At 35.7% G+C, this 24,278-nt stretch overlaps 1 protein-coding gene across 1 annotated transcript; it reads left to right on the top strand.

Annotated features, from left to right (window-relative positions):
• Window positions 1–744: 744 nt before the first annotated feature.
• Window positions 745–7,716, top strand: LOC149832705 (PH, RCC1 and FYVE domains-containing protein 1-like). Its single transcript, XM_090013287.1, has 10 exons — window positions 745–756; window positions 918–1,004; window positions 1,762–1,845; window positions 1,969–2,055; window positions 2,871–3,065; window positions 3,176–4,565; window positions 5,100–5,266; window positions 5,540–5,686; window positions 6,709–7,106; window positions 7,281–7,716. The coding sequence occupies exons 1-10, from the start codon at window positions 745–747 to the stop codon at window positions 7,378–7,380; spliced, it is 2,667 nt and encodes an 888-aa protein (XP_089869413.1). The 3' UTR covers window positions 7,381–7,716.
• The last annotated feature ends 16,562 nt before the right edge of the window (window positions 7,717–24,278 follow it).

Here is a 24,278-nt window from a genome sequence, read left to right as displayed (position 1 = left end):
AGTGGGCAAGTTAGGCTTTGGAGTATAAAGCAGGGTGAATGTTACATGTCTGGACTCTGGAATCTGGGCAAACTGAAGCAGAAGTCTGAGGGATTCAGTCTTTAAGAGGGAGATGTTTTCAGGTTTAGATATGCCTTTAGATCAAATATTTTTTTCTTTTCTTTTTCTTATTGGTATGGATGTGAAAGAAGATGCTTCAGTTTTGCCAATGTCGTGGAGACAAAGTAAGACCACTAGTTAAGAAACTAGTGGTAGTTAGGCTGTTGGAGTTTGTACAGGAGACCTTCCACTACTATTTTCAGAAGTGCATCTCTTGAGGGCATGGGCCTTATTTGATGGTTTCATTGGCCACTTATTAAGTTTTGCTGTAACACTTTTTTCTTTATTCCGTGAAAATGTGGAAAGATTTTCTGCTCAACTGATGTTAGTGAAATAGGTGGAAGCACCTTCAAGAGATGTTGCTGAAAGTAAATTTTGCTTCAAATGAACTATTCCAATGTTCCCATTTGTTCTTATTTGAGTTGGATTTTTTATGGTTGCCAATAAGAGAGTAAGAACATGCACCTGGTGTATGATCAGTGAAAGAAGTTTGATTCTCAATAATACTTCACTGATCATAATTATTAATACAGCAAGAAAAAAAACAAATTATATGCCTAGTAGACCATTACAAAAATATATAGATATATGCATGCACAGTGTTAGTTACCTCAGTCTAGTGCATATTTGATTTGCATCTAAACCATGGTAGTCAAGGTTAGTTTTAATAGTTTCATTCTGCATATGTTCTAGTTGTAAGTTCAATTGGTGCAAGCTGCAGGAAGATCATTCTTCCTGTTGCCGTTCATCTTTCCCGTTTCTGAATTTAAATGTATTAATTTGAGACCTGAACTAATAAAGAGTTCTGTTTGGTGCAGGCCATCATTGCCTTGAAGAAAGGTGCACATCTTCTGAAGTATGGAAGGAGGGGGAAGCCTAAATTATGTCATTTCAGGCTATCCGTGGTAGGCTTCATCTTAGCATTCCCTTATCTTGGCTTGTTGATGATGTAATACACATATTTATGCACGCATTAATTTATACTTTGCTGCATCTGATCAAGTTGAGTGTTTGTTGCATATTTCAAGGAAGACTGAAGAAAAATCATGTTAAAATGTACTTAGAGTGTCCACTGACTTCAGCTTAAGTTGCTTAATGGCTGGAAAGATACTGTCATTTCCTTTCAGTATGTTTCTGTTTCTATTATACCTATTTTGACTTTGACATAGAATTAAACAGTCTTTATCCAAGTTTGGCCGCTACTGAGAACCCAAAAAATTTGTGCTGCTTGTTGAATCAGACTAGTTTTAGGTTACTTGTTTTATTATAAATTTGATGTCTTTATGCGATATTAAAGTTGGTGTTGAGGGATCCCGTAGCTCACAGGCAATCTAAACGTTGGCTCCTATGTTTAAATTTTATAGAGCAAGAAGAATCTCATGATTGAACTTTTAATGGGAGATTTTTACCATTCCTTTCAGCATCAACTTCTTTATTACAGTGCCAAGAAGGCTGCATTTGTAGATCTTCTGAGTGTTTCCATTTCCTGAGAGTGACAAGATTTATAGATTAAAATAAGCTCCTTCATCGTAATTTGTTCCATTGATGGCGACCCATGCTCAACTATTTGTCTTGTTGTTTTGGCATCCTCCGAGTATTTACTTAGAAGGGTTTGTATTCCTTGTGAACGAAAGATCAACTGCTTTTCATTTTTATTTCCAGGATGAAAGGTACCTGATATGGTTCTCTGGAAATGAGGAAAAAAATCTCAAAATAAGCTCTATTATAAAGATTATTCGAGGACAGGTAAGCAACTTTAGCTGAAATCTACGTATATGAGTTAAATGAAGAATTTGACTTGTTGCTAATACAAAATTAACTTAAAGTGCGTCATCCATCAGCACTTAAGATGTGTGCTCTACCCTATAGGTAAACTTTCAGCAACAAGCTCGTTCAGAAAATTTCTACCAGTCCTTTTCATTAGTCTACAAGAATGGTGAGAAGTCCCTTGATCTGGTACGCTTTTTATCTTATACTCACAATCTTACCTTCAAAAGGATTTTCCATACAAGGAAGCTCATTTCCTTATAAGAACTTGGTTTTTCGCTCTCCTTGGGTATGAATTTTATCAGTTTGATACATGTAAGAAAACTAGCTCATATATACATGGATGAATGACTCATATGAGATGTAAACATGTTTAGAAAACAAAAACATGCACCTGTGTGTTGCAAAACATTGAATTAGCTTTTTCACTAGTTGTTAGTTTAATACCATAGAGAAACCTACAAGCTCTAGTTTATATTTTCCATCGATAAGGTTAGATTTATAATTTTGGTTGCAACCTTTTGTTATTGCATTGAAAATTGACATCTCACAGTTGGATAATGCTAGTCTTGATATTAAACTAATCACTCAATCTAGTATTCTGTAATGAAGATATCCTTTCAAACACAATTTGGATGATCCTCTTAGTAGCCCTAACAATTTCCTCATCTCTCAAAAAAGTAATGAAGACAAAGGCCTGAAATATTTTTTTTCTCAGAACCAAACAAAATTTAGTTGAACAATGATATTTAAACATGAACTATCCTAGTCAATTTTATAAAATTTTCTAAAAGATTCCTTTATGGCCTCTTTTGTTATGAATTTAAGACTTACTTCCTCAAAACTCACATTTAAATATTTTAAATCTTTGGTGAAGATAACTTCTGAATTTCTTAAGCATATGGAGGGCCCCATGGAAACTATTCTATAGCATCTATCATTCAGTATCAGTTTTACACATACATTTAATTCATTACAGGGTGTGTCCTCTTTTCTTTTTCTAGATAGGTAAGGACAAGGAACAAGCAGAATCTTGGTATCTGGGTCTGAAGTCACTTGTATCTCGTTCACACCATTGGAAAGTTTCCTCAGTTTCGAGAAATGATGGAGGTGCACATTCTTATGCCAATAGTCCAGTTAGTTATGGCCGAAGGAAGCACATCCCAGAACTTCTTGAAGGATCAGCAAAACTTTCACAGGTTCATTACTCCTCCTAAAGAGAGTGATTAATAGCAGTCTCCCCGTCGTTATTATTGCAATTCTAGCGCTCATGTTGATCATTGTGCAGGACATTGGACACCCACTGAAGGTACATAGCTTATCTGCATTAGCAAAGAAGTGCTCCTCTGATGGTCTTCTGTTATCTCCCAAAATCTGGTCTTTGTCAGAAGAAACTTCCTTATCAGGCAAGGGATCTGTAGTTGATTGCACGCTTCCCCCTGCTCATTTAGCAAAATCAGGCTGTTATGCAGAACAAATAATGGAAAGTACGAGCAATGAAGGGTGTCGGATCAGCTTGTCTAGTGTAATTAGCTCTGGTATCAATGGGTGTCTGCTTGATGACAATGACACTTTGAATGATGTACTGTTATGGGGAGAAGGGATAGAAGGATCCGTCTTAGGAGGTAGAATTGATCAATCTTCTGGCTTGCAAGCTGATTCATTATTTCCCAAATTACTAGAATCAGCCATAGCATTGGATGTCTCTAGTATTTCTTTTGGTGGAAAGCATGCAGCAATAGTTACTAAAAAGGGAGAAGTTTTCTGTTGGGGGAAAGAGAGTGGTGGCAGATTGGGCCACAAAATTAATATGGATGTGCCTTATCCAAAGATTGTTGAATCACTTTCTGATGTGAATGTAGAACTGGTAAAGTGTGGAGAATCGCATACTTGTGCATTGTCGAATACTGGTGAAATTTACATGTGGGGTGGCAGTTGTCATGGCTTTGATGCTTTAGCTAATGGGAGCAGAAAGAGTTTGTGGCTGCCCCATAAGATACCATTGGAGGGCATCCTGGTCTCAAGCATTGCTTGTGGATCCTGGCATACTGCGCTTATTTCTTCTTGCGGGAAGTTGTTTACGTTTGGTGAGGGTACATTTGGAGCTCTTGGGCATGGTAATCTTGAAGGCAGTCTTCAACCCAGAGAAGTGGAATCTTTGAAGACCTTAAAGGTAAAATCAGTGGCTTGTGGTCCATGGCATACAGCAGCTATAGTAGAAATGTCGAATAAGCATTCAAATGGTAAGTCTCCTGGTTGGAAATTGTTCACTTGGGGCGATGGAGATAAAGGCAAACTTGGGCATGCTGACAAAGAGAGGAAGCTTGTGCCTACTTTTGTTGCATCGCTTGCAGAAAATGATTTTCTGCAAGTTTCTTGTGGACAGATGATGACCATTGCACTAACTGTTTCAGGTACTGTCTTCACTATGGGAAGCTCATTGCATGGACAACTAGGGAATCCCCATGCTAAAGATGGAGTTATTTCAGTTGTTGAGGGTGCACTAAAATGTGAGTATGTCAAAGAGATTTCATCTGGTTCATGGCATGTTGCTGTTTTGTCATCAAAGGGTAATGTCTATACTTGGGGAAAGGGTGCAAATGGAAGGCTAGGTCTGGGTGATGTTGAGGACAGGAACTCACCATCTTTAGTGGAGGGGCTTGAAGATAGACATGTTACAAGTGTCACTTGCGGGTCAAGTTTGACAGCAGTGATTTGTCGCCATAAAACAATCTCAAGCACTGACCGGTCGTTTTGCTCTGGGTGTAGAATGGGCTTTGCTTTTACCAGAAAGAAACATCATTGCTACAACTGTGGTTTCACATTCTGTCATGGATGTAGCAGCAAGAAATCTATCAATGCCTCTTTAGCACCGAACAAAAACAAACATCATCGTGTATGTGATCAATGTTTTGCTCAATTAAGAAACTCTGAGAATTTTGTAGCTGGTCAGGAAACCCCTAGCTCCAGACACCATTCAATGATGTATAAGTTATCCATTTCTAATTTGAAACATAATAAACCAGAACCTGCATCTATGATATCACAGATCTTCTCCCCTAAACTATGTGATCACGAGGAACTGAAATACTGTGAAGGGAAGAACTTTAGGCATGGAAGAGACATGCAATTGTTAAATCCCCTTAGATCATTCTCTTTTGAACCACAACGATGGGGACAAGTGGAATGCCCTAAGAATTTCAATGAATTCAGAAGTATTTCTGCCTTTTCAGTTATGTGTTCGAAGAAAGAAGCTATTGCAGCCTCTCCTACACATAAGCCTGGATGGCAGGGCACATTCTCAAGTCCTGCAAATCCAAACTTCCATGGGTTTGAAGATGTAAAAATAACAGAATCCACAGCAGAGCTTATTGAGGAAATACAAAGATTGAGAGTTGAGGTATCATTTCTTTGCTTAGTGGGTTGAAACAAGTTACTTTCTTATCTTGGTTCTTGTCAGATTGTTAGGCATCTTTTATAAGCACTGTTCATGTTTCTGAGTCATACTTTTCTTGTAGTTTACTGGATTTGTCTTGTTTATGTTTTCTTTTCATTGTGAGATGTACCTGACACACTAGCTGCATGCTTGTTTACAACACCCATAATAGATCTCTTGTTTACTTATTCGACTAACTTTTTGTCATTCTTCTCAACATGTTTAATATTGAAACAGTCCAGGAACCTTGAGGAACAGTGTAAAATGAAGGAGGAGAAGATTCAGCATTATAAAGAAGGCATTAAAGAAACTTGGTCAGTTGCAAGTGAGGAAGTTGCCAAGTGTAAAGCAGCAAAGGATGTCATAAAAGTCTTGGCAACTCGGGTATGACTTTTACCATGCAACATTTTAGCATTATCTTGATTTGATTTGATTTTTTTTGGTGTTATCCTAGGCATTCAAACATAGCCATTCTATTACCATATGCTTCTCTGCAAGTGTGATGAAATTGGTTATCTGGTTAATGGGACTCTGTTTACTTATTTATGTAAATTTCTAAGAAAGGTTGGAATAGTTTTTTTTATCCTTTGTGTATATGCTATCATCATGTTATCTCCCATCTACATGCACGAGTTTGCAGGTTCAACTTCTCCATGTATTCCTATCGAATGTATAACCTTTTGGTACTTTAGATTCTTTCATTTCCCCATTAACTTTATGCCATGACACTTTTACATGCTTGTTCTGTTTCACATCTTTGTATAGCATACACAACCATCTCTTAGAGCATGCACTATTTCCTTTTTCGTTTTATTCTACCTTGAAAACGAATGATGTTCATCTTCTTTTATTCTTAATGCACTGTTGATTTAAAATGCTGATATTTTTCTTATGCATTCACATTTTGAAATTTGAATGCACTAAATATATTCACTACTATTGTACTTCTCTACACTGAGAAGAGAAAGAAATAAGAATAACAACTTGATATGCATGGTATCTTTAGACATGTCTACATAGTGGCTATCCAGCAAAAATGCAGTGAAAGTAATGGTAGGACTAAACACTTAAAGCATTTATAAGCCATTTGAAGTTCATAGAAGTGTGTGTGTGTGTGTGTGTGTGTGTGTGTGTGTGTGTGTGTGTGTGTGTGTGTGTGTGTGTGTGTGTGTGTGTGTGTGTGTGTTTCTGTTTCCATTTCTTTTCTCTGAAGTTGAAATTTGAGCTCCAATGCATTTTCTGTCACTATTGACTTGATTCTATAGGACTAGGGTAGTTAATGTGATTTGCAGTGCACCACATTTGAGGAAAATTGCTAGACCTGATGCCTTTTCATGTCTGAAGTCTTGCATCTTTAAGCTTGGGAAGTGATTCTAATAATTGTGTGAATGCTTCTTCATTTACAGCTGAAGGAAATGTCTGAGAAATTTGTAACTGAAAAAGAAGAGACCGTGAATAAGAGAATTGTATCCCATATGGAATCTCCAGAGATTGAGGATGCACAAGTGCTCGAGGATAACTTACACACAACTTCCACTCAGGATGGTTCATGCAGATCGATTCATTCATCAAACGATTCACTGATTGGTGCATGTGGGAAAGATGTAGATCACAATGTCACTGCTTTGGTTAATGATGCAAAGCCTGAAGCCAAGGATCATAGTCAAAATCATGGGAAAGTATTGAAACCAGAAGATGTGCATCCACCTTTCTCTGAATGGGTGGAGCAAGATGAGCCTGGTGTATATATCACATTCATGGCTTTACCAAATGGCCAAATGGAACTCAAGCGTGTGAGATTCAGGTATTCCATCTTCTGGGTGTCCAGCTATCTTTAGTTACAAGTATATCTTTAGACTTTTTTAAATGGAAAGTATACTGGTTGAATATTTCTGTCTTCCATCCAGCATTTCCCATTGGACTAAAATTAGTTTTTCTTTGTCCTTGATGGTGTTGGTCTTGTGCTTTTGTATTGCAGCCGAAAGCGATTTAGTGAGAAGGAAGCAGAGACTTGGTGGGCAGAGAATCGATTAAGAGTGCATTACAAGTACAATGTTATAGGAACTGTAAATACATGAAAACACATCTTATTCTTAACATAGATGTTCAGAAGAAGCAATCATATTCGTAATGGTACAAGAAGGTGATTCAGGCACTTCAAACTATTATCTATTAAAACAGAGTGTAAAAGATAATGCTTGCTCATATATCGCAAGCATAAATGCCTTCAACAGCCATTTTCGGCTATTCTGATATGGGAAGCAACTGGAACTGCGGGCCAAGTTGGTGCAGCACATTAGATTGTCAAAGAGCTACTGACCAATTGTCCTTTTTTGACATTTCTGCTTAATGTAACGTGGATCGAGCTTCTGATATGTATGGCATGAGTTCCTCCTTGTATATTGAATAAGAAATAATCAGCAAAAATGAAACCTTATCCCATTCCCTTCCTTGATTAGTATTCTATTTGTTAAAAAGCTCTTTTACAAAGAGCTTTCTTTTGCAATTTTGTTTCCTGATTTTTGCTGGAGTTTTTGGTTGACAGCAGGACTCCAGGGATAATATTTTAACGGACTTGACCTTTGATATATATTTGTTGAGTGTCTGACTTGACCCGATTATTTTATATGTATTTTTAAGACAGCCGTTTCATTCTTTTGAGAAAATCTTGGCAAAATTTTTGATATATATAATTTTAATACATTGTGAGCCTTTGATTTTTAAAGGTCTTAAAAAACATACATGTATGCTATAATCACATGATAAAAAACTTTATACTAAATAATGCTTATAGATAGTTTAAGAAATTTGAAAATCTAAGCTTGTGGGAGTAGGTACTCGGCGAGCACCTTATCATTACCACAATATATATATATATATATATATATATATATATATATATATATATATATATATATATATATATATATATATATATATATATATATATATATATATATATATATATATATATATATATATGTGTGTGTGTGTGTGTGTGTGAAAAGGGTTACAATGCATAACAGTTTGTGCATTCTAATAACATGCACAATTAATTTTGGGACACTATATGCCCTTACAAATGGCTTTCTTGTAATTCTTTTATTGGGTTTTTTTTGTCATTTGCTTAAAAATACTCTTTTAGCATGAGAACGTAATGACAAATCTATCCCCCTTTTCCTTTAAGACGTGTGCTCTTTCCCTAACCTCTCTCACCCCTTCTTTTAGTGGCTGCCTACCCATGATCGTATACTCACCAGAAATCATTGGACAATCAACAAAAATGCCTTACCAAAGTGTATGTTCAAACCAACACCAGAAAAGGAAAGAAAGAAACTTATCTTGACTAAGAATTCTACTATTTGCATATTTGTTGTGCCCGGAGTTGCCAATCAAGGAAGTGAAAGTGGAAAGCGAGGCACTTACAAAATTTTAGGAGTTGAGAAGCGTGGGATGACTTAGAAATGAATTAGAAATTGTCTCTTAAGTGACCTAGGAAGCGAGGTGGAAGCAAAAAAAAAGGAAAAAGTAAGAAAAACAAAAAAATACAAAAAAATGAAAAAATAAGAAGCAAGGGAAAAGAACGCATCCCACAAGTTTCAGAAGCACCATGTTTCGCGCTTCTGAAATGCACTTCGAAGAAGCATGCTTCCCCATATAGTATGGTGCTTTCCTTAACACTGATTCTGCTTCCATAAATTTGCTTATACTGATAACTGATAATTTTATAGCCATCCAGCTAGAGAAATCATTCTCTATCACTCTGTTTCATTCAAGTCATCCTGGTGAAAATCTGAAGACGAGAAAAGGAGAGCAAAAAGTGCTCAAAAAAATAAGGAAAAAGAAAATAACATATGGATTTGGGAATCAAACAACATTCACTGATGATCAAGGCACAATACACTCTGAATGTGTTTTGAGTTTCATGGATCTGAATCTTCCTAATGACTACCATAAGTTTATACCCTTAAGAGCAAGTTAATTAGTATTATTGACACTGCACTTGCGCATCGTACTGTTATGCAAAATTTTAAAAGATTTTCTAAAGATTCAAGTGCACTTGCGTTCTAGATGAGGGATCCCACAAAACCTCCTCTCTTTCATGTCCTCCAAAACGAACTACCTTGACTCTCTCAGGTGATGGATCATGCAGTATCGAAACTCGTGGGCTTCCCATAAGTCCAAGCGAGGAATTCCAGAACAATCAACCTGAAAGGTAGAAAGCTGATGAAAGGATCAAATCCTACCAAGAGCATTCAACAGACAAATGAAACTACAGGTAGTGGCGGAGCCACATTGAGGTCTACCTAATGAGGGGTTCAGGCTAGGGCCAAGCCTGACCCAATGAAAGAAGGATCAGGGTGGGCACTAGTGGGGCAGTGCCCACCCTGATCTTTTATGTGCCCCCTTCCCTACATGACTCTTTCTCTCTCACCCAAAAATCTCCCAATGGAGGTAGGGATGGCAGTGGCGCGGGGCGGGGCGGGGCGGGGCGGGGGACAAGGTCTCCACCCCCGCCCCGCCTCAAGATTTTATCCTCCACCCCCGCCTCCATCCCCGGCGGGGAATGGATTTTATCCTCCATCCCCGTTTCATGTCCTCCATCCCCGGTTCAAACGGGGATGAGGCGGGGTTGGGGCGGGGATGAGGCGGGGACGGGGCGGGGAGGGGAAAAGTGCATGTCCATCCCCGCCTCCACCCCCGGACGGGGATGGATTTTAACCTTCGTCCCCACCTCCATCCCCGTTTCATACCCTTCATCCCCGGTCCAAACGGGGCGAGGCGGGGCCCCGCTTTCCCCCGGTCCACTGCCATCCCTAAATGGAGGGGTTTGAGAAGGCGGGTAAATGAGCCGAGCTTGGACTGTTCAAGTTTGTCTCTTTTAAGGCTACACCTGTGTCCTTTGTGAGTCAATCATGAGCTGGCTCGTCTTCTAAAAATTTTGTTTTTTAACTGTTTTTAAAGCTTGATAATATATAAAATATAGGTATAATACATATAAATATATGTTAAATTCATATACAAAACATATATAATATGCATTTTATGCATATAATATATTAGACCTATATGAATCAAGCCAATCGAGCTTGCCATGTTAATGAGCTAGCTAATAGCTTGGCTCACTGAGATCAATTTATGAGTCGAGCTGAGCTAAGCTGAGCCGAGCCGAGCCGAGCCAAATGGCAAGCTGTTCATTTTGTTTTCTAAACTTAGAGGTTGTGCCCACCCTAGTTCTGATGATCTGCGTGAAGGCCATGTTTCAATGACCTCTGACAAGTTTATGGTGGGTATGGAATCATGGGTGAACAACCAATGAAAGAAGGAGCGAGAGGGCATCCATTAAATGAAGGGGAGAGAGGTTAGGGAAATGGCACACGTCTTAAAGGAACGATGAATTTGTCATTAAGTTTTCATGCTAAAAGGGTATTGTAAGGAAATGACAAAAAAATCCAATATAAAAATCACAAGAAAGCTATTTTCAAGGGCATAAAGTGTCTCAAAATATCAATTGTGCATGTTATTAAAATGCACAAACGGTTGTGCATTGTAACACTTCATATATGTATATATATATATATAAAGATTTCAAAAATAAATTTTTTTGAATATTAAAACCTATGTTAAATTTCACAATAATATTATAATAAAATCATGAAAAATTTGAATATTTGCAATTGTAATTAGGAAATATGAGTCTATGCACCATCTAACTCTATCACAAAAAGGGTTGGATGTGATGCGGGTGTATCAGCCCAATTCTAGAGAGAGAGAGAGACCCGTTCTTTAATGAGTATGATTCAACTTTGTTCTAGTTTGGTTTAAACAAGGCCTGGCCATTGGATCAACCAGGTTCCGATTAACATCCACGTCAAAGGGATATTCCAATGTGCTCCTCGTGCCATGTCTTCTTATATGATGTTCTTAATAGGGCTGGTTAATGTAGGAATTCTTAGATGGAGGATATGCGCAGCGAGGGATGAGAAAAACTAAGGAAAGAAGAGAAGCAAATGGTAAATTCGGCAAACAGGCACCGTCAAGGAGGATCGGATTTTCCAACGTATATTTTGATTGTATTGTGCTGGGATAAATAGTCCACCCTTGGTGTAGCGGTTTTCATCTTAGTCTTTATTATATTTTAATGCATTTCAATGCATATTTTGTGTTTTCCATGAGTTACGAGTCCACCATTTTGTGGCTCAAAGGATTCTCTTTGTGAGTTCCTATGGCCACATTGGATTCATTATTTAAATCTAACATCTCTCACTTGACCATATGGGATGAACAAACATATTATATCATAACTTGTGTATCATGTATCACATATTGCATTTTATAACAAAACATGCACAAGTAAACTTGCACAATTCTTTGTGTTGTATCAAGATCTAAGTATGATATTTTTTCTTACATGCTATGAGTTATTTTTTCACATAGTCATGTGAGTTTTTTATCATTCATTTTCAAGTATGAGGTTTTCACATACGCTATGGGTTATGTCATACAATAATAGGGATATTTTCATCATTGATATTCAAGTATGAGGTTTTCACACATGCTATGAATTACTTTTCACGTAGCAATGTGTACTTTCCATCATTATATGAACCATGATTCTTTTTGCATATAGTATGAATGTAGCCATATAATCATCCTTCCACGCACTCATTTCACATAACTATATGGGTTTACTATCATGTTACAATTTAAATCATAACCCTTAATGTGCAATACCTTATACAAACCAATACATCATACCATGAGTTTTACTTTCTTAATTAGTCATTGGGTTCTTATGACTTTTTCATGACCATATCATCGAACATCATCATGTTCACATGTACACTAGGGAAGTAGTATGATTTTTTATCAACTGATGAATTTATAATAAATTATGATTCACCAAAATATGACAAATGCTCTTCTCAACAATTTTACCATAGTCAATACTTCTACTATGCATGTCATAACATGCAACATGCTTTAACTCTTATCAGGTTACTTATCATTTTGCTTCAATGCATCCAGATTCAAATATTCATAAATATGATTACTAAAGATATGAATATCACTATGTTGTATTTCATGCATAAAACTTTTAAAACTTAAAAAGATCCCTTCATGCATTCATACAAGCAAAACCATAGGAGCATGATTTATGATGACTATTTATCATCGTATGAAAAAGATATTTACACATGCATTTATAAAATAATAATTACTCTCATTTTTTTAATGCATTGCAATTAAACACTATGTGCATTAAGACATCACAAATTAGAAGCAATACGTATTATGAGTAAATCATAGTCTTCATATCCATATTCAATTTAGATATACATCAGATTCATAAACATTGAGAGTTATGCTTTTTTGTTTCATTACCATTTGGATATGTCATAAACTCATTTCAAGACTTTAATCTTATCAAATATGATAATGAGCAATTTAATCTATAAGTATGTCAATCCATTACCGAATCCATAAAAAAAATCTATATCCAAATTCATTGAATTTAGAAGACCATATCCAAAACTGACTTGAGATGTTATCATTAGGTCTAATGTGATCCATAGAGAAAATTGGATCTCAATGCAAGCTTAGATAGTTTAAACAAAACTATGGGTCTCATATGATCTAACTATAAGTCAAAATTTGATCCATACAACCAGAGGATCTAAAGAGAAACCATTCAATGCACATTATGCCAACATAAGTAATTTTGAATCTCATCATGGCAATTTGGATCTAAACTCACCCATATTAGGTTGAGCCTCAATCTGGATCATAACTAGATCCAAATTGTACTATTTTAAATGAATATATATATTTAGATCCAATATTCAGTTATTTGATCTAATAAATAAATAGTTTTAAAACTCATAAGCATAAACATGAGTAATTCAAATATAATATTAACATAGATCCAAAACAACTATTAAATATAGATGGATCTTGAAAAAGTTTATCAAACCTTTTTATGTGTCCCAAGTGCAGAGCTGGTTTTGTCTTAATGATCGACTATGTCTAAGTTAATCCAATACGTCCAACCAATCCAATATTCATGTTGACTGAACCTCAACTAATTAGTATAGTCTTGAACTGGTTTAATCGGTTCAACTTGAACTTGATCACTTCCACCTAAATCAAATATGGATTTACTAGAACTAAACAGATTGAACTTTGATCAATTACAATTCAACCGACTCCAAAACATTTTCATAAAGCAAACATATGAGTTAGATTCAAACATAGTCCATTCAGGTTCATCCAGATCCAATCTGGTTTGGGTAAACATATCTAGTCCATATCACCTCAAACCTATTTGGTTTTTACCAGATCCAAACAACACCTACCCACCCAAATTTCTATTTTTTTTCTTCTTTTCATTCTTTTTTTCTTTCTTTTCTTTTCCACCCTTTCTCGTAAAATGAAAGCCTGATTAGGGTTTCCCCTTTTTATAAAAGGGGAAACACTCGAGAAAGAAGAAGAAGGGAGTGAGAGCCTGACTTGTGCCAGCGACTGGCGGGTCCCCTTCTTTTAAAGGTCGAGGTGTTGTGACTGCACCACTATTAGGGTCTTCTTTCTGGAGAAGCAACTCAAGTACGTTGAAGTCAACATGGATATGTTCCTGATGAGGGAGCTAGAGCTGGTCTGCTAGATGGAGATCAATGCCATGCCAACAATATAAAGAGCAGACAGTTCTACCAAAGGCTCATATGAAAGTGCAGTAGGATCGAGGCAGCGAGCACTAGAGGGGGGGTGAATAGTGCTTTTAAAAATTGTCTGCGGAATATTAACAAATTTTGCAATTTGAAAAGCAAACACACAAAGAACACAATAATTTATCCTGGTTCGGTCTTTCCCGACCTACATCCAGTCCCCAAGCAAAACCCGCTTGAGATTTCCACTATCAACCTTGTGTAACTACAAGATCATACAGACCAAATCCGGTCCCACTTTCAGTAACACACCTACTGAAAGCAAACAACTCCTTTAAACCAAGGAGTCCTTCCTTTTACAGAAAATAAGTAACAACTTACAATACAACCTATGAGCCCTTTTTTTGAATGCAAATGTGATGCAATTGACTTTTGAAGTTGTTGAAATACTCTACTCACGAATTCACTATCTCTCAAAGGAATTTGAGTGAAAAGCTGAAGTGAAAAATATCAAGTGAGTGAGAAAATAAATACTTGAATGAATAGGAGTGAAAAGCAAGAAGTAATTCAATTGGATTTGATGTTTTTGAGTGTAGAATGCACTCATATTTATAATTGAAAGTTTCCATACATTGAGGGTATGAAAGGGTGTCAAAACAGTCCATTTTGAACGATCAAAATGTTTGAAAAACGAAAAGACACGCCTTTTTGAAGTTTTAGGAAAAACGACAAAATTAGTCGACTGAAACAGTAGTTAGTCGACTAATAGTTAGTTATTAGTAGACTGACAGTTATCGTCGGTCGACTGATCTGTTAATCGAGCCATTTGAAAATCTGAACTTTTGAAACTTAGTCGACTAGAGATAAAATTAGTCGACTGATAATATCATCAGTAGACTAAAAAACCTTTCAGTCGACTGCTGCTAAAATCTTCTGAAAAACATACATTCTGTCCGGTCGACTGATAAAAGCCTTAGTCGACTGCTGCTAAATTTTTCAGAAAACACATGTTCTGTCCAGTCGACTGATAAAACCATTAGTCGACTGCTGCTAAATTTCCAGAAAACAGACATTCTGTCCAGTCGACTGATAAAACCTCCGGTCGACTAATTTGACAAAAAATGACTTTTTAGAAAATATGGCGCGAAAGGATTAGTCGACTGGTGAGTCTATTAGTCGACTAATAAACACGAAAATTTAAGAAAAGAGTTTTCTAAAAAGATTTTCATGAAGGGTTCTTTTAGAAAAGTTTTTTTCTAAAGACTTTTTAGGTGAAATGCAATCTAAATATGCACTCTAAGTAAGACTCTTACAAGAATCTAAGACTTTTAATGAATTTAACATTTGCACACTAGTCTTCAAAGATTCTTCATCGAATTCTTCAATGTCTTCATTGCCTTAGCTGAAATGCAGTTGATTTCACTTGCTCATCATCAAAACCTTGTACTTGAAGTATCATGTACGGCTTTATTGTCGTAACAATCTCCCCCTTTTTGATGATGACAAACTTAATCAAAGATGAAGCATTTAGATGCATAGATGGAGATTTTACTCCCCCTATCAATATGCTGCAAAACATTAAAAGTTAGCACATTTAAAGCACATATATCACATATTGATTGGTTTGCATTTCCATTCATCATTACTTCATGCATTTAAAACTTTTTCATAAATGCAATTTTTAATGCTTTCTTTTTCTCTTAATTTCACATTTCTCATGCAAGATCTCTTGCAATTTCAATGTAATGCTACCTTTTATCTTTTTCTCTCCCTTTGTCAGAATCAAAAAGAGTAAGGGCAGAAATAGCATAAGCAAAATGGAGATACAAGTTTAAAATATTACAACCCATAAAGTATCAAAGTTTAGTAAAGATAGAACATAACGATCAGAAAAGTGAGTTGAGCAAGTCCTTGATTGGAGTAATCTCTTTCTGAATCGAAGATAGTTGTTGAGTCACATCTTCACAAAAAGTGCGTTGATGCAGCTCCAAAGCTTCCAGTCGCTGCAAAACTTCATCATTGTCTTGACTTGTAGAAAATTTCTTTCTTTTTGCATGAGATGAAGGTGTCGCAGAAGGTGAAGGTTCAGAAATTGATGGTTCAGTAGGATCAGATGGTTCAGTTTGATCAACATTTAAAGGAGGCAGATATTTAATTTTTATTCTTTTAAAAATAGTTTAATCAAAGAACTCTTTTTGCTTAATATATTTTTCATTTGTTAAAGGAACTTTGAAATGTCTAAAAATACGAGTTAGAAGACATCCATAAGGAAGAAATGGTTTTTGTTTCCACAAATTTGTAAAATACACATTGGCCCAATTTACAGAAATATTTCCAAATAAAACATAAAGAGCCGTAGATAGATCTGTGGAATAATAATAAAAAAAACCAGTTTTAGGTAGAACATTATGGGCAAGGCTTCTTCCAGCAATGCGTGCACGAGTTTGAAAATTAGTATTTTTGAAAGGAGGGCAGTGAGGTGCACATGGAAGAAGAATTTGTTTAAAAATTCTCTCATCATTCAGTTCAACAGTGTTGAAAAGAGTATCTGAAGATGGAATTTCTAGAATTTCTCCAAGTAGTTTGGAATCAAACTCGATTTCAACATCACGAACAAGAGAGGACAGAACTCCAGTTTCATGATCAATATGTAAATTCGTATAAAACAAGTGAATCAGAAAAGGATAGTGAAGGGTATCTGCACAGGCATAAAAAAGATATGAAATTACTGGAAATAATTCTCTTATTTTGTAACGAGAAAACAGGTGAAACAATACATTTCGGCCTGGTAGAATAGGTAGTGCAGAAATTGATCCAAATGTATCATATAAAAGAGGATTTTAGAGTAATCTGAGAGAAAATCCATGTCTTGAAGAAGGTGTAGGAGGAGGAGAACCTAAACCTTTTGCAGATGCAGACTTCGAACGAGGCATGGTAAAAAAAACAGATTTACCAAAAAGAATGTCGACTTCCAAACGACGTCCGGCAGAAGGAAAATGTTGTCCGGCGTTGTGAAACAGAAACAAAGGAAGATACGGTGGCTGACAGCGAGTGTGAAGGCTGCCACAAGGGGATTCAGGCAATGGCTGAAGATACACCATCACAGCAAGAGTGTTCCGGCGTGATTTGAAGATGCGTCAGTTACCAAAAAGAATGTTACTAGAAGAGGATTCCGGCGTTTCCCTGTCACGGCCAGAAGATTCTGGCGTCTCACTGTCACGGCAAGAAAATCCCGGCGAGGATAGGATCGAACGACACTCCGAGGGTTTTTCGGAAGAGAGAGAGGAAAGAGAGAGATAGAGGGTTTTCGTTTTAAGGGTTTCGTTTTTAAAAAAAACAAAAAGGTGTGAAAATAAAATGAAACGATGCCATTAAAAAAAAATGGGTGTTAAAAAATCCAAGGGGTATCGGGTCCCTTCAGTTAAAATTTTAAAAAAAAATTTTTTTTAGTCGACTAAAACTTTATCGGTCGACTAAGAATGTGCGACTCATTCTAAAAATTTTAAAACATCAGTCGACTAGAAATATATCGGTCGACTAATATGGTGCGATTCATTCTAAAATTTTAAAGCATCAGTCGACTAAAATTTTATCGGTCGACTAATATAGTGCAATTTTGAGATTTTGTTCAAAAATTAGCATTTTTATAAATCCAAAAATGAGCAAATACCTAGTTCTCTCCTAATTCTCATAAAATCTTCATTTTTAAGAGGTTTAGTGAAGATATCGGCATGTTGTTCTTTAGTGGAAATAAAATTTAACGAAATATCTCCTTTTAACACATGATCTCTTAAGAAATGATGTCTAACTTCAATATGCTTAGTTTTTGAGTGCTGAACAGGATTTTTAGAAAGATTTATAGCACTAGTGTTATCACAATAAATAGTTGTTGTGGAGTAATTCAAACCAAAATCTTTTAAGGTCTGTTTCATTCATAGTACTTGTGAACACGCTAAACTAGTTGCTATATATTCTGCTTCAGTTGTTGAGAGTGACACTGAATTTTGCTTTTTATTAAACCAAGAGACTAAGGAATTTCCTAAGAAATGACAAGTTCCACTAGTACTCTTGCGATCAGATTTACTTCCTGCAAAATCTGCATCACTATATGAAACTAAATCAAAGGAAGATGATTTTGGGTAAAACAAACCGAAATCTGAAGTATTTTTCAAATAACAAAGAATTTGTTTTACTGTCGTTAAATGAGATTCCTTTGGATTAGCTTGAAATCTTGCACACATACAAACACTAAACAAAATATCAGGTCGACTAGCAGTTAAGTATAATAGAGACCTGATCATACCTCTGTAGAGATTAGTATCTACACTTTTACCATTTTCATCTTTATCAAGAGAAGTAGTTGTACTCATAGGATTCCTTCTTGATTTCGATGAGTCCATCCCAAATCTCTTGAGAAGTTCTTTTGTATACTTAGCCTGATTGATGAAGATTCCTTCTTCAGTTTGCTTTATTTGAAGTCCAAGGAAGTAGTTTAATTCGCCCATCAAGCTCATTTCAAACTCTTCCTGCATAGCTTTAGCAAATTCTTTACAAATAGAATCATTAGTAGAACCAAATATTATGTCATCAACATAAATTTGCACAATAAGAATATCTAAATTAAGATTTTTAATAAATAAAGTAGAGTCTACCCGACCAATGAAAAAACCAGATTGTTCTAGAAAATTTCGTAGTCTTTCATACCACGCTCTTGGTGCTTGTTTAAGTTCGTACAAAGCTCTTTTTAATTTGTAGACTTTTTTCTGGATATTTCTCATTTTCAAAGTCTGGAGGTTGCTCTACATAAACTTCTTCATTGATGTGTCCATTTAAGAATGCACTCTTAACATCAATTTGATATAACTTAAAGTTCATGTAACTAGCAAAAGCAAGCATCATTCGAATTGACTCCAATCGAGCCACTAGTGCATAGGTTTCATCAAAATCTATGCCTTCTTCTTGATTATAGCCTTGTGCTACTAGCCTTGCTTTGTTTCGAATGACTTCACCATTTTCGTCTAGCTTATTTCGGAAGACCCATCTTGCTCTAATTACCGGATGATCCTTTGGTCTATCAACTAGATCCCAAACATCATTCCTAGTAAATTGGTTAAGTTCTTCAGACATGGCCAAAAGCCAAAATTCATCATCACAAGCCTCATTGATATTCTTTGGTTCTATTTTAGATATGAAAGCAACATTTGCAATATATTTTTTTAATTGCCTTCTAGTTTGAACACCACTTTTTATTTCTCCAATAACTTGCTCATGTGGATGATTGAGAACTTCTTTCCAAACCGGTTGAAGAGGAATATTTTCTTGAGAAGTACTCTCTATCAAGGGTTCTTTTTAAAGTATTACTTCTTCTTCTTCGCTTAGAGGTATAACCTGCTCACAATTCTCATCAAATGCAACATGTAAAGATTCTTTGATGCAAGATGTTCTTTTATTGAAAATACGATAAGCTTTACTTCTAGAAGAGTATCCAAGAAATATTGATTCATCTGATTTTGAATCAAACTTATCAAGATTATCTTTGGTATTTAACAAGAAACATTTACTACCAAAAAGTTTGAAATATGAGATCTTTGGTATACGATCATAATACAATTCAAAACATGTTTTATGCAAGATTGGTCGAATAAGAACACAGTTTAAAACATAACATGCTGTATTTATTGCTTCAACCCAAAAGTATTTTGGTAAATTTTTATCTTGAAGCATAGTTCTAGCACATTCTTGCAAAGTTCTATTCTTTCTTTCAACAACTCCATTTTGTGGAGCCGCTCTAGGAAAAGCAAAGTTGTGAGATATACCATGTAAATCACAAAACTTTAGAAAAAAATCATTTTCAAATTCACCACCATGATCACTACGAATTTTAATTATAGATGTAGATTTTTCATTTATAATTCTTCTACAAAGTTTAGAAAATTTCGAAAAAGCATCATTTTTACTTTTTAGAAAAATCACCCATGTAAACCGAGAATAATCATCTACTATAACAAAAGCATACTTGCTACCATTCAAACTTTGAATTCTAGATGGTCCAAATAGATCTAAATGTAAAAGTTCAAGAGGACGTTTTGTTGAAACTATATCTTTTGCTTTAAAAGAACTTTTGATTTGTTTACCCCTTTGGCAAGCATCACATAAGTGATCTTTCTTATATGGTATTCTAGGTAGGCCTCTTACAAGATCATTCTTGGATAACTTGGAAATAGTTTTAAAATTAACATGTCCAAGTCTCTTGTGCCATAACCATTGAATTTCATTTGAAACAATAAGACATTTTTCATTAAAAATGGGTAACTCATCTAGATATAGTTCATACACATTGTTCATTCTTTTACCTTTAAAAAAGATCTTTTTAGATTGAAAATCAGAAATTAAGCATAAATCATTTTCAAAAGAAACATGAAAACCTTTATCACATAATTGACTAATAAATAATAAATTATGCATTAAACCATCTACTAAAAGAACATTTTCTATCAAGGAAAATTTTGGATTACCAATATTACCAATACCTATTAGTTTTCCTTTGTTATTGTCACCAAAGGTGACAGTTCCTCCACCCTTATTTTGGAGGGTGAAAAATAACTCTGGCCTTCCAATCATATGCTTGGAACAACCGCTGTCCAATATCCATTTGCTCATTATTTTGTGTACCTACAACAAAATTAGAAGACAAAGCATTTGACCCCTTTCTATTTTCGGGTTCATGAGAGTTAGTCTTAGGAACCCATATCCATTTGGATTTTGGTTTTCTTTGATAATAAATATTCTTTCTATAAAAAGATTTAACATTTCTAGAATAATTATGTCTAGGCTTATAAGCATTATAAGTTTCATGATTAGATACATTTCTAGAAAATTTAAATCTTTGAACAAATGGTTGAGAATATTGTCTTTGATTTTTCACCACATAGTTTGGTCTATTTTGAGTATCAAAGAAGCTATATCCCAATCCGGTTTTATTAACCGTGCATCTTTGAGAACCAAGAAGTCTTTCTAGATTCTCTTTTCCATTTGTGAATTTGGTTACAATAGAAAGGAGATCATTTGATTTTTCTTTTAGACTAGTTATTTCTTTTTGTAAAAGATTGGTTCTAATTCCAATTTCTTTTATCTCAAAAGCTTGGCAAGAGTTTTCCTTCTTGAGATCTTCTATCTCTTGAAATAACACTTTGTTTTGAGAGTCAAGAGTTAAATTTTCAGTTTTTAACTCCTTGTTTTTAGAACTTAGACTTTTAAATTTAGCATATAAATCATTAAATTCTTCTAATAACTCATCATAGTCGAATTGACTTACCGAATCTTCTTGTGCTACAAAGCACATGTTGGCGACTTCTTTATTTGATTCTTCATCGGAAGATGAGTCACTATCATCCCAACATGCTTGAAATGCCTTTTTCTTCTTGAATTGGTCCTTGGGCTTGATTTTGAGAAGAGGACAATCTTTCTTGATATGTCCTGCCTTTTTTGCAGTTAAAGCACTTGACTTCATTTGGATTGGAAGAATCCGCTTTCTTTACCTTTCTTTGAAATCTTCCATTTTTTATGAATCTTCTGAATTGCCTTGTAATGAAGGCAATATCTTCATCTTCATCTTCTTCTGAATTTTCTGAGTCAGAAGTAGCCTTAAAAGCAAGAGATTTCTTCTCAGGCTCTTCTTCTTGTCTGTCTTGAAGTTGGACCTCATATGCCATAAGGTTACCAACCAAATCTTCAAGAGTGAGAGTGTTAAGATCATTTGCTTCTTCAATAGCAGTGGTTTTTCTCTCCCATTCAGGAGTTAAACACCTTAGGATCTTTCTAACTAAATCCAATTGTGAATATTCTTTTTCAAGGGATTTCAGAGTGTTAGTTATATCGGTCATTCTTGTTACCATGTCCGATATAGATTCATTTTGCTTCATTTTAAACAATTCAAATTTATGAACTAAAGAAGCAATTTTGGATTCCTTTACCTTTGGCGTACCTTCGTGAGTCACGAGAAGAGTATGCCAAATTTCATTTGCTGTAGAGCATTGAGAAATGCGATTGAACTCTACCTTGTCAACGCCACAATATAATGCATTCATTGCCTTGGCATTTAATGAAGCAGTCTTCTTTTCTTCATCGGTCCATCAGATGAAATTAGTTAATGGAGTTTGGTATTTATCTGAAACAACTCTCCAAATATCGAGATCCATGGATTGCAAGAATATTGTCATTCTCACTTTCCAGTATCCATAGTTTGTTCCGTCAAAGAGAGGAGGACGAACAAAGAAGCATCCTTCTTTGTGCTGAGATGTTGTAGTTGTCATGCTAGATGATGATCAAATCAAAATAATAGCAAACCTGCTTTGATACCAAATGAAAGTGCAGTAGGATCGAGGCAACGAGCACTAGAGGGGGGTGAATAGTGCTTTTAAAAATTGTCTGCGGAATATTAACGAATTTTGCAATTTGAAAAGCAAACACACAAATAACACAATAATTTATCCTGGTTCGGTCTTTCCCGACTTACATCCAGTCCCCAAGCAAAACCCGCTTGAGATTTCCACTATCAACCTTGTGTAACTACAAGATCATACAGACCAAATCAGGTCCCACTTTTAGTAACACACCTACTGAAAGCAAACAACTTCTTTAAACCAAGAAGTCCTTCCTTTTACAGAAAATAAGTAACAACTTACAATACAACCTATGAGCCCTTCTTTTGAATGCAAATGTGATGCAATTGGCTTTTGAGGTTGTTGAAATACTCTACTCACGAATTCACTATCTCTCAAAGGAATTTGAGTGAAAAGCTGAAGTGAAAAATATCAAGTGAGTGAGAAAATAAATACTTGAATGAATAAGAGTGAAAAGCAAGAAAGTATTTCAATTGGATTTGATATTTTTGAGTGTAGAATGCACTCATATTTATAATTGAAAGTTTCCATACGTTGAGGGTATGAAAGGGTGTCAAAACAATCCATTTTGAATGATCAAAACGTTTAAAAAATGAAAAGACACGCCCTTTTGAAGTTTCAGAAAAAATGATAAAATTAGTCAACTGGAACAATAGTTAGTCGACTAATAGTTAGTTATTAGTAGACTGACAATTATCGTCGGTCGACTGATCTGTTAATCGAGCCGTTTGAAAATATGAACTTTTGAAACTTAGTCGACTAGAGATAAAATTAGTCGACTAATAATATCATCAGTAGACTGAAAAACCTTTCAGTCGACTGCTGCTAAAATCTTCTGAAAAACATACATTCTGTCTGGTCGACTGATAAAAGCCTTAGTCGACTGCTGCTAAATTTTTCAGAAAACACATGTTCTGTCCAGTCGACTGATAAAACCATTAGTCGACTGCTGCTAAATTTCCAGAAAACAGACATTCTGTCCAGTCGACTGATAAAACCTTCGGTCGACTAATTTGACAAAAAATGACTTTTTAGAAAATATGGCGCGAAAGGATTAGTCGACTGGTGAGTCTATTAGTCGACTAATAAACACGAAAATTTAAGAAAAGAGTTTTCTAAAAAGATTTTCATGAAGGGTTCTTTTAGAAAAGTTTTTTTCTAAAGACTTTTTATGTGAAATGCAATCTAAATATGCACTCTAAGTAAGGCTCTTACAAGAATCTAAGACTTTTAATGAATTTAACATTTGCACACTAGTCTTCAAAGATTCTTCATCGAATTCTTCAATGTCTTCATTGCCTTAGCTGAAATGCAGTTGATTTCACTTGCTCATCATCAAAACCTTGTACTTGAAGTATCATGTACGGCTTTATTGTCGTAACATCATAGAGATGACTGTCGATAGGCACCTGAACGTCACTCTAATTGTGCTCGTCTACAGGTTCAATGATGAAGCAGAGCAACTCGACACACTCACCGAGATCATCAGGGTGCTCATGTATCGGTTTCCTATTCAGGTGGTTCTTTGGTGATGAGAGAAAACCCTTTCTTGGGTGAGTCAAATTGTTCTAGTTAGGTGTTGTGTGTTTTGTGAAGAACTGCTCGTACATTGTCGTCTTCATTGCCCACTGTATTGCCAAAATCTCCATCATCAGTGATGTCATCAGCCACACTCCTACGTTTATGAGCAGCCCGCAGCCCACAGCCCACAACCTACAAGGTGGAGGTTGAACGTCATCCCCACAAGCTCAGAAGACGACACTGATGCGAACAACGTCTATGGGTCATCAAGCAGCCTTAGGGTCTTCAGCAAAGGGCCATGATGGAGATTGACATGATTGAGTGGCCTAGTGTGCTACTCAGCCAAATCCAACGATGAGGAGGAGGAGAAGAGCCGCCTGGTGGTGTTGG

The sequence above is a fragment of the Nuphar pumila genome, chromosome 7 (assembly GCF_984573655.1).
Source record: "Nuphar pumila chromosome 7, dmNupPumi1.hap1.1, whole genome shotgun sequence".
NCBI lineage: Eukaryota > Viridiplantae > Streptophyta > Magnoliopsida > Nymphaeales > Nymphaeaceae > Nuphar > Nuphar pumila.
The sequence above is the reverse complement of the archived record's forward strand: the minus strand, read 5'-3'. Positions and strand labels throughout refer to the sequence as shown.

What these genes read in the sequence shown, in the direction of transcription:
- LOC149832705 (XM_090013287.1), top strand. An exon ending in GTCATTTCAGGCTATCCGTG is followed by an intron (nt 1,005 to 1,761) that starts GTAGGCTTCATC and finishes TTTTATTTCCAG; the next exon opens with GATGAAAGGTACCTGATATG. An exon ending in GTGAGAAGTCCCTTGATCTG is followed by an intron (nt 2,056 to 2,870) that starts GTACGCTTTTTA and finishes TTCTTTTTCTAG; the next exon opens with ATAGGTAAGGACAAGGAACA.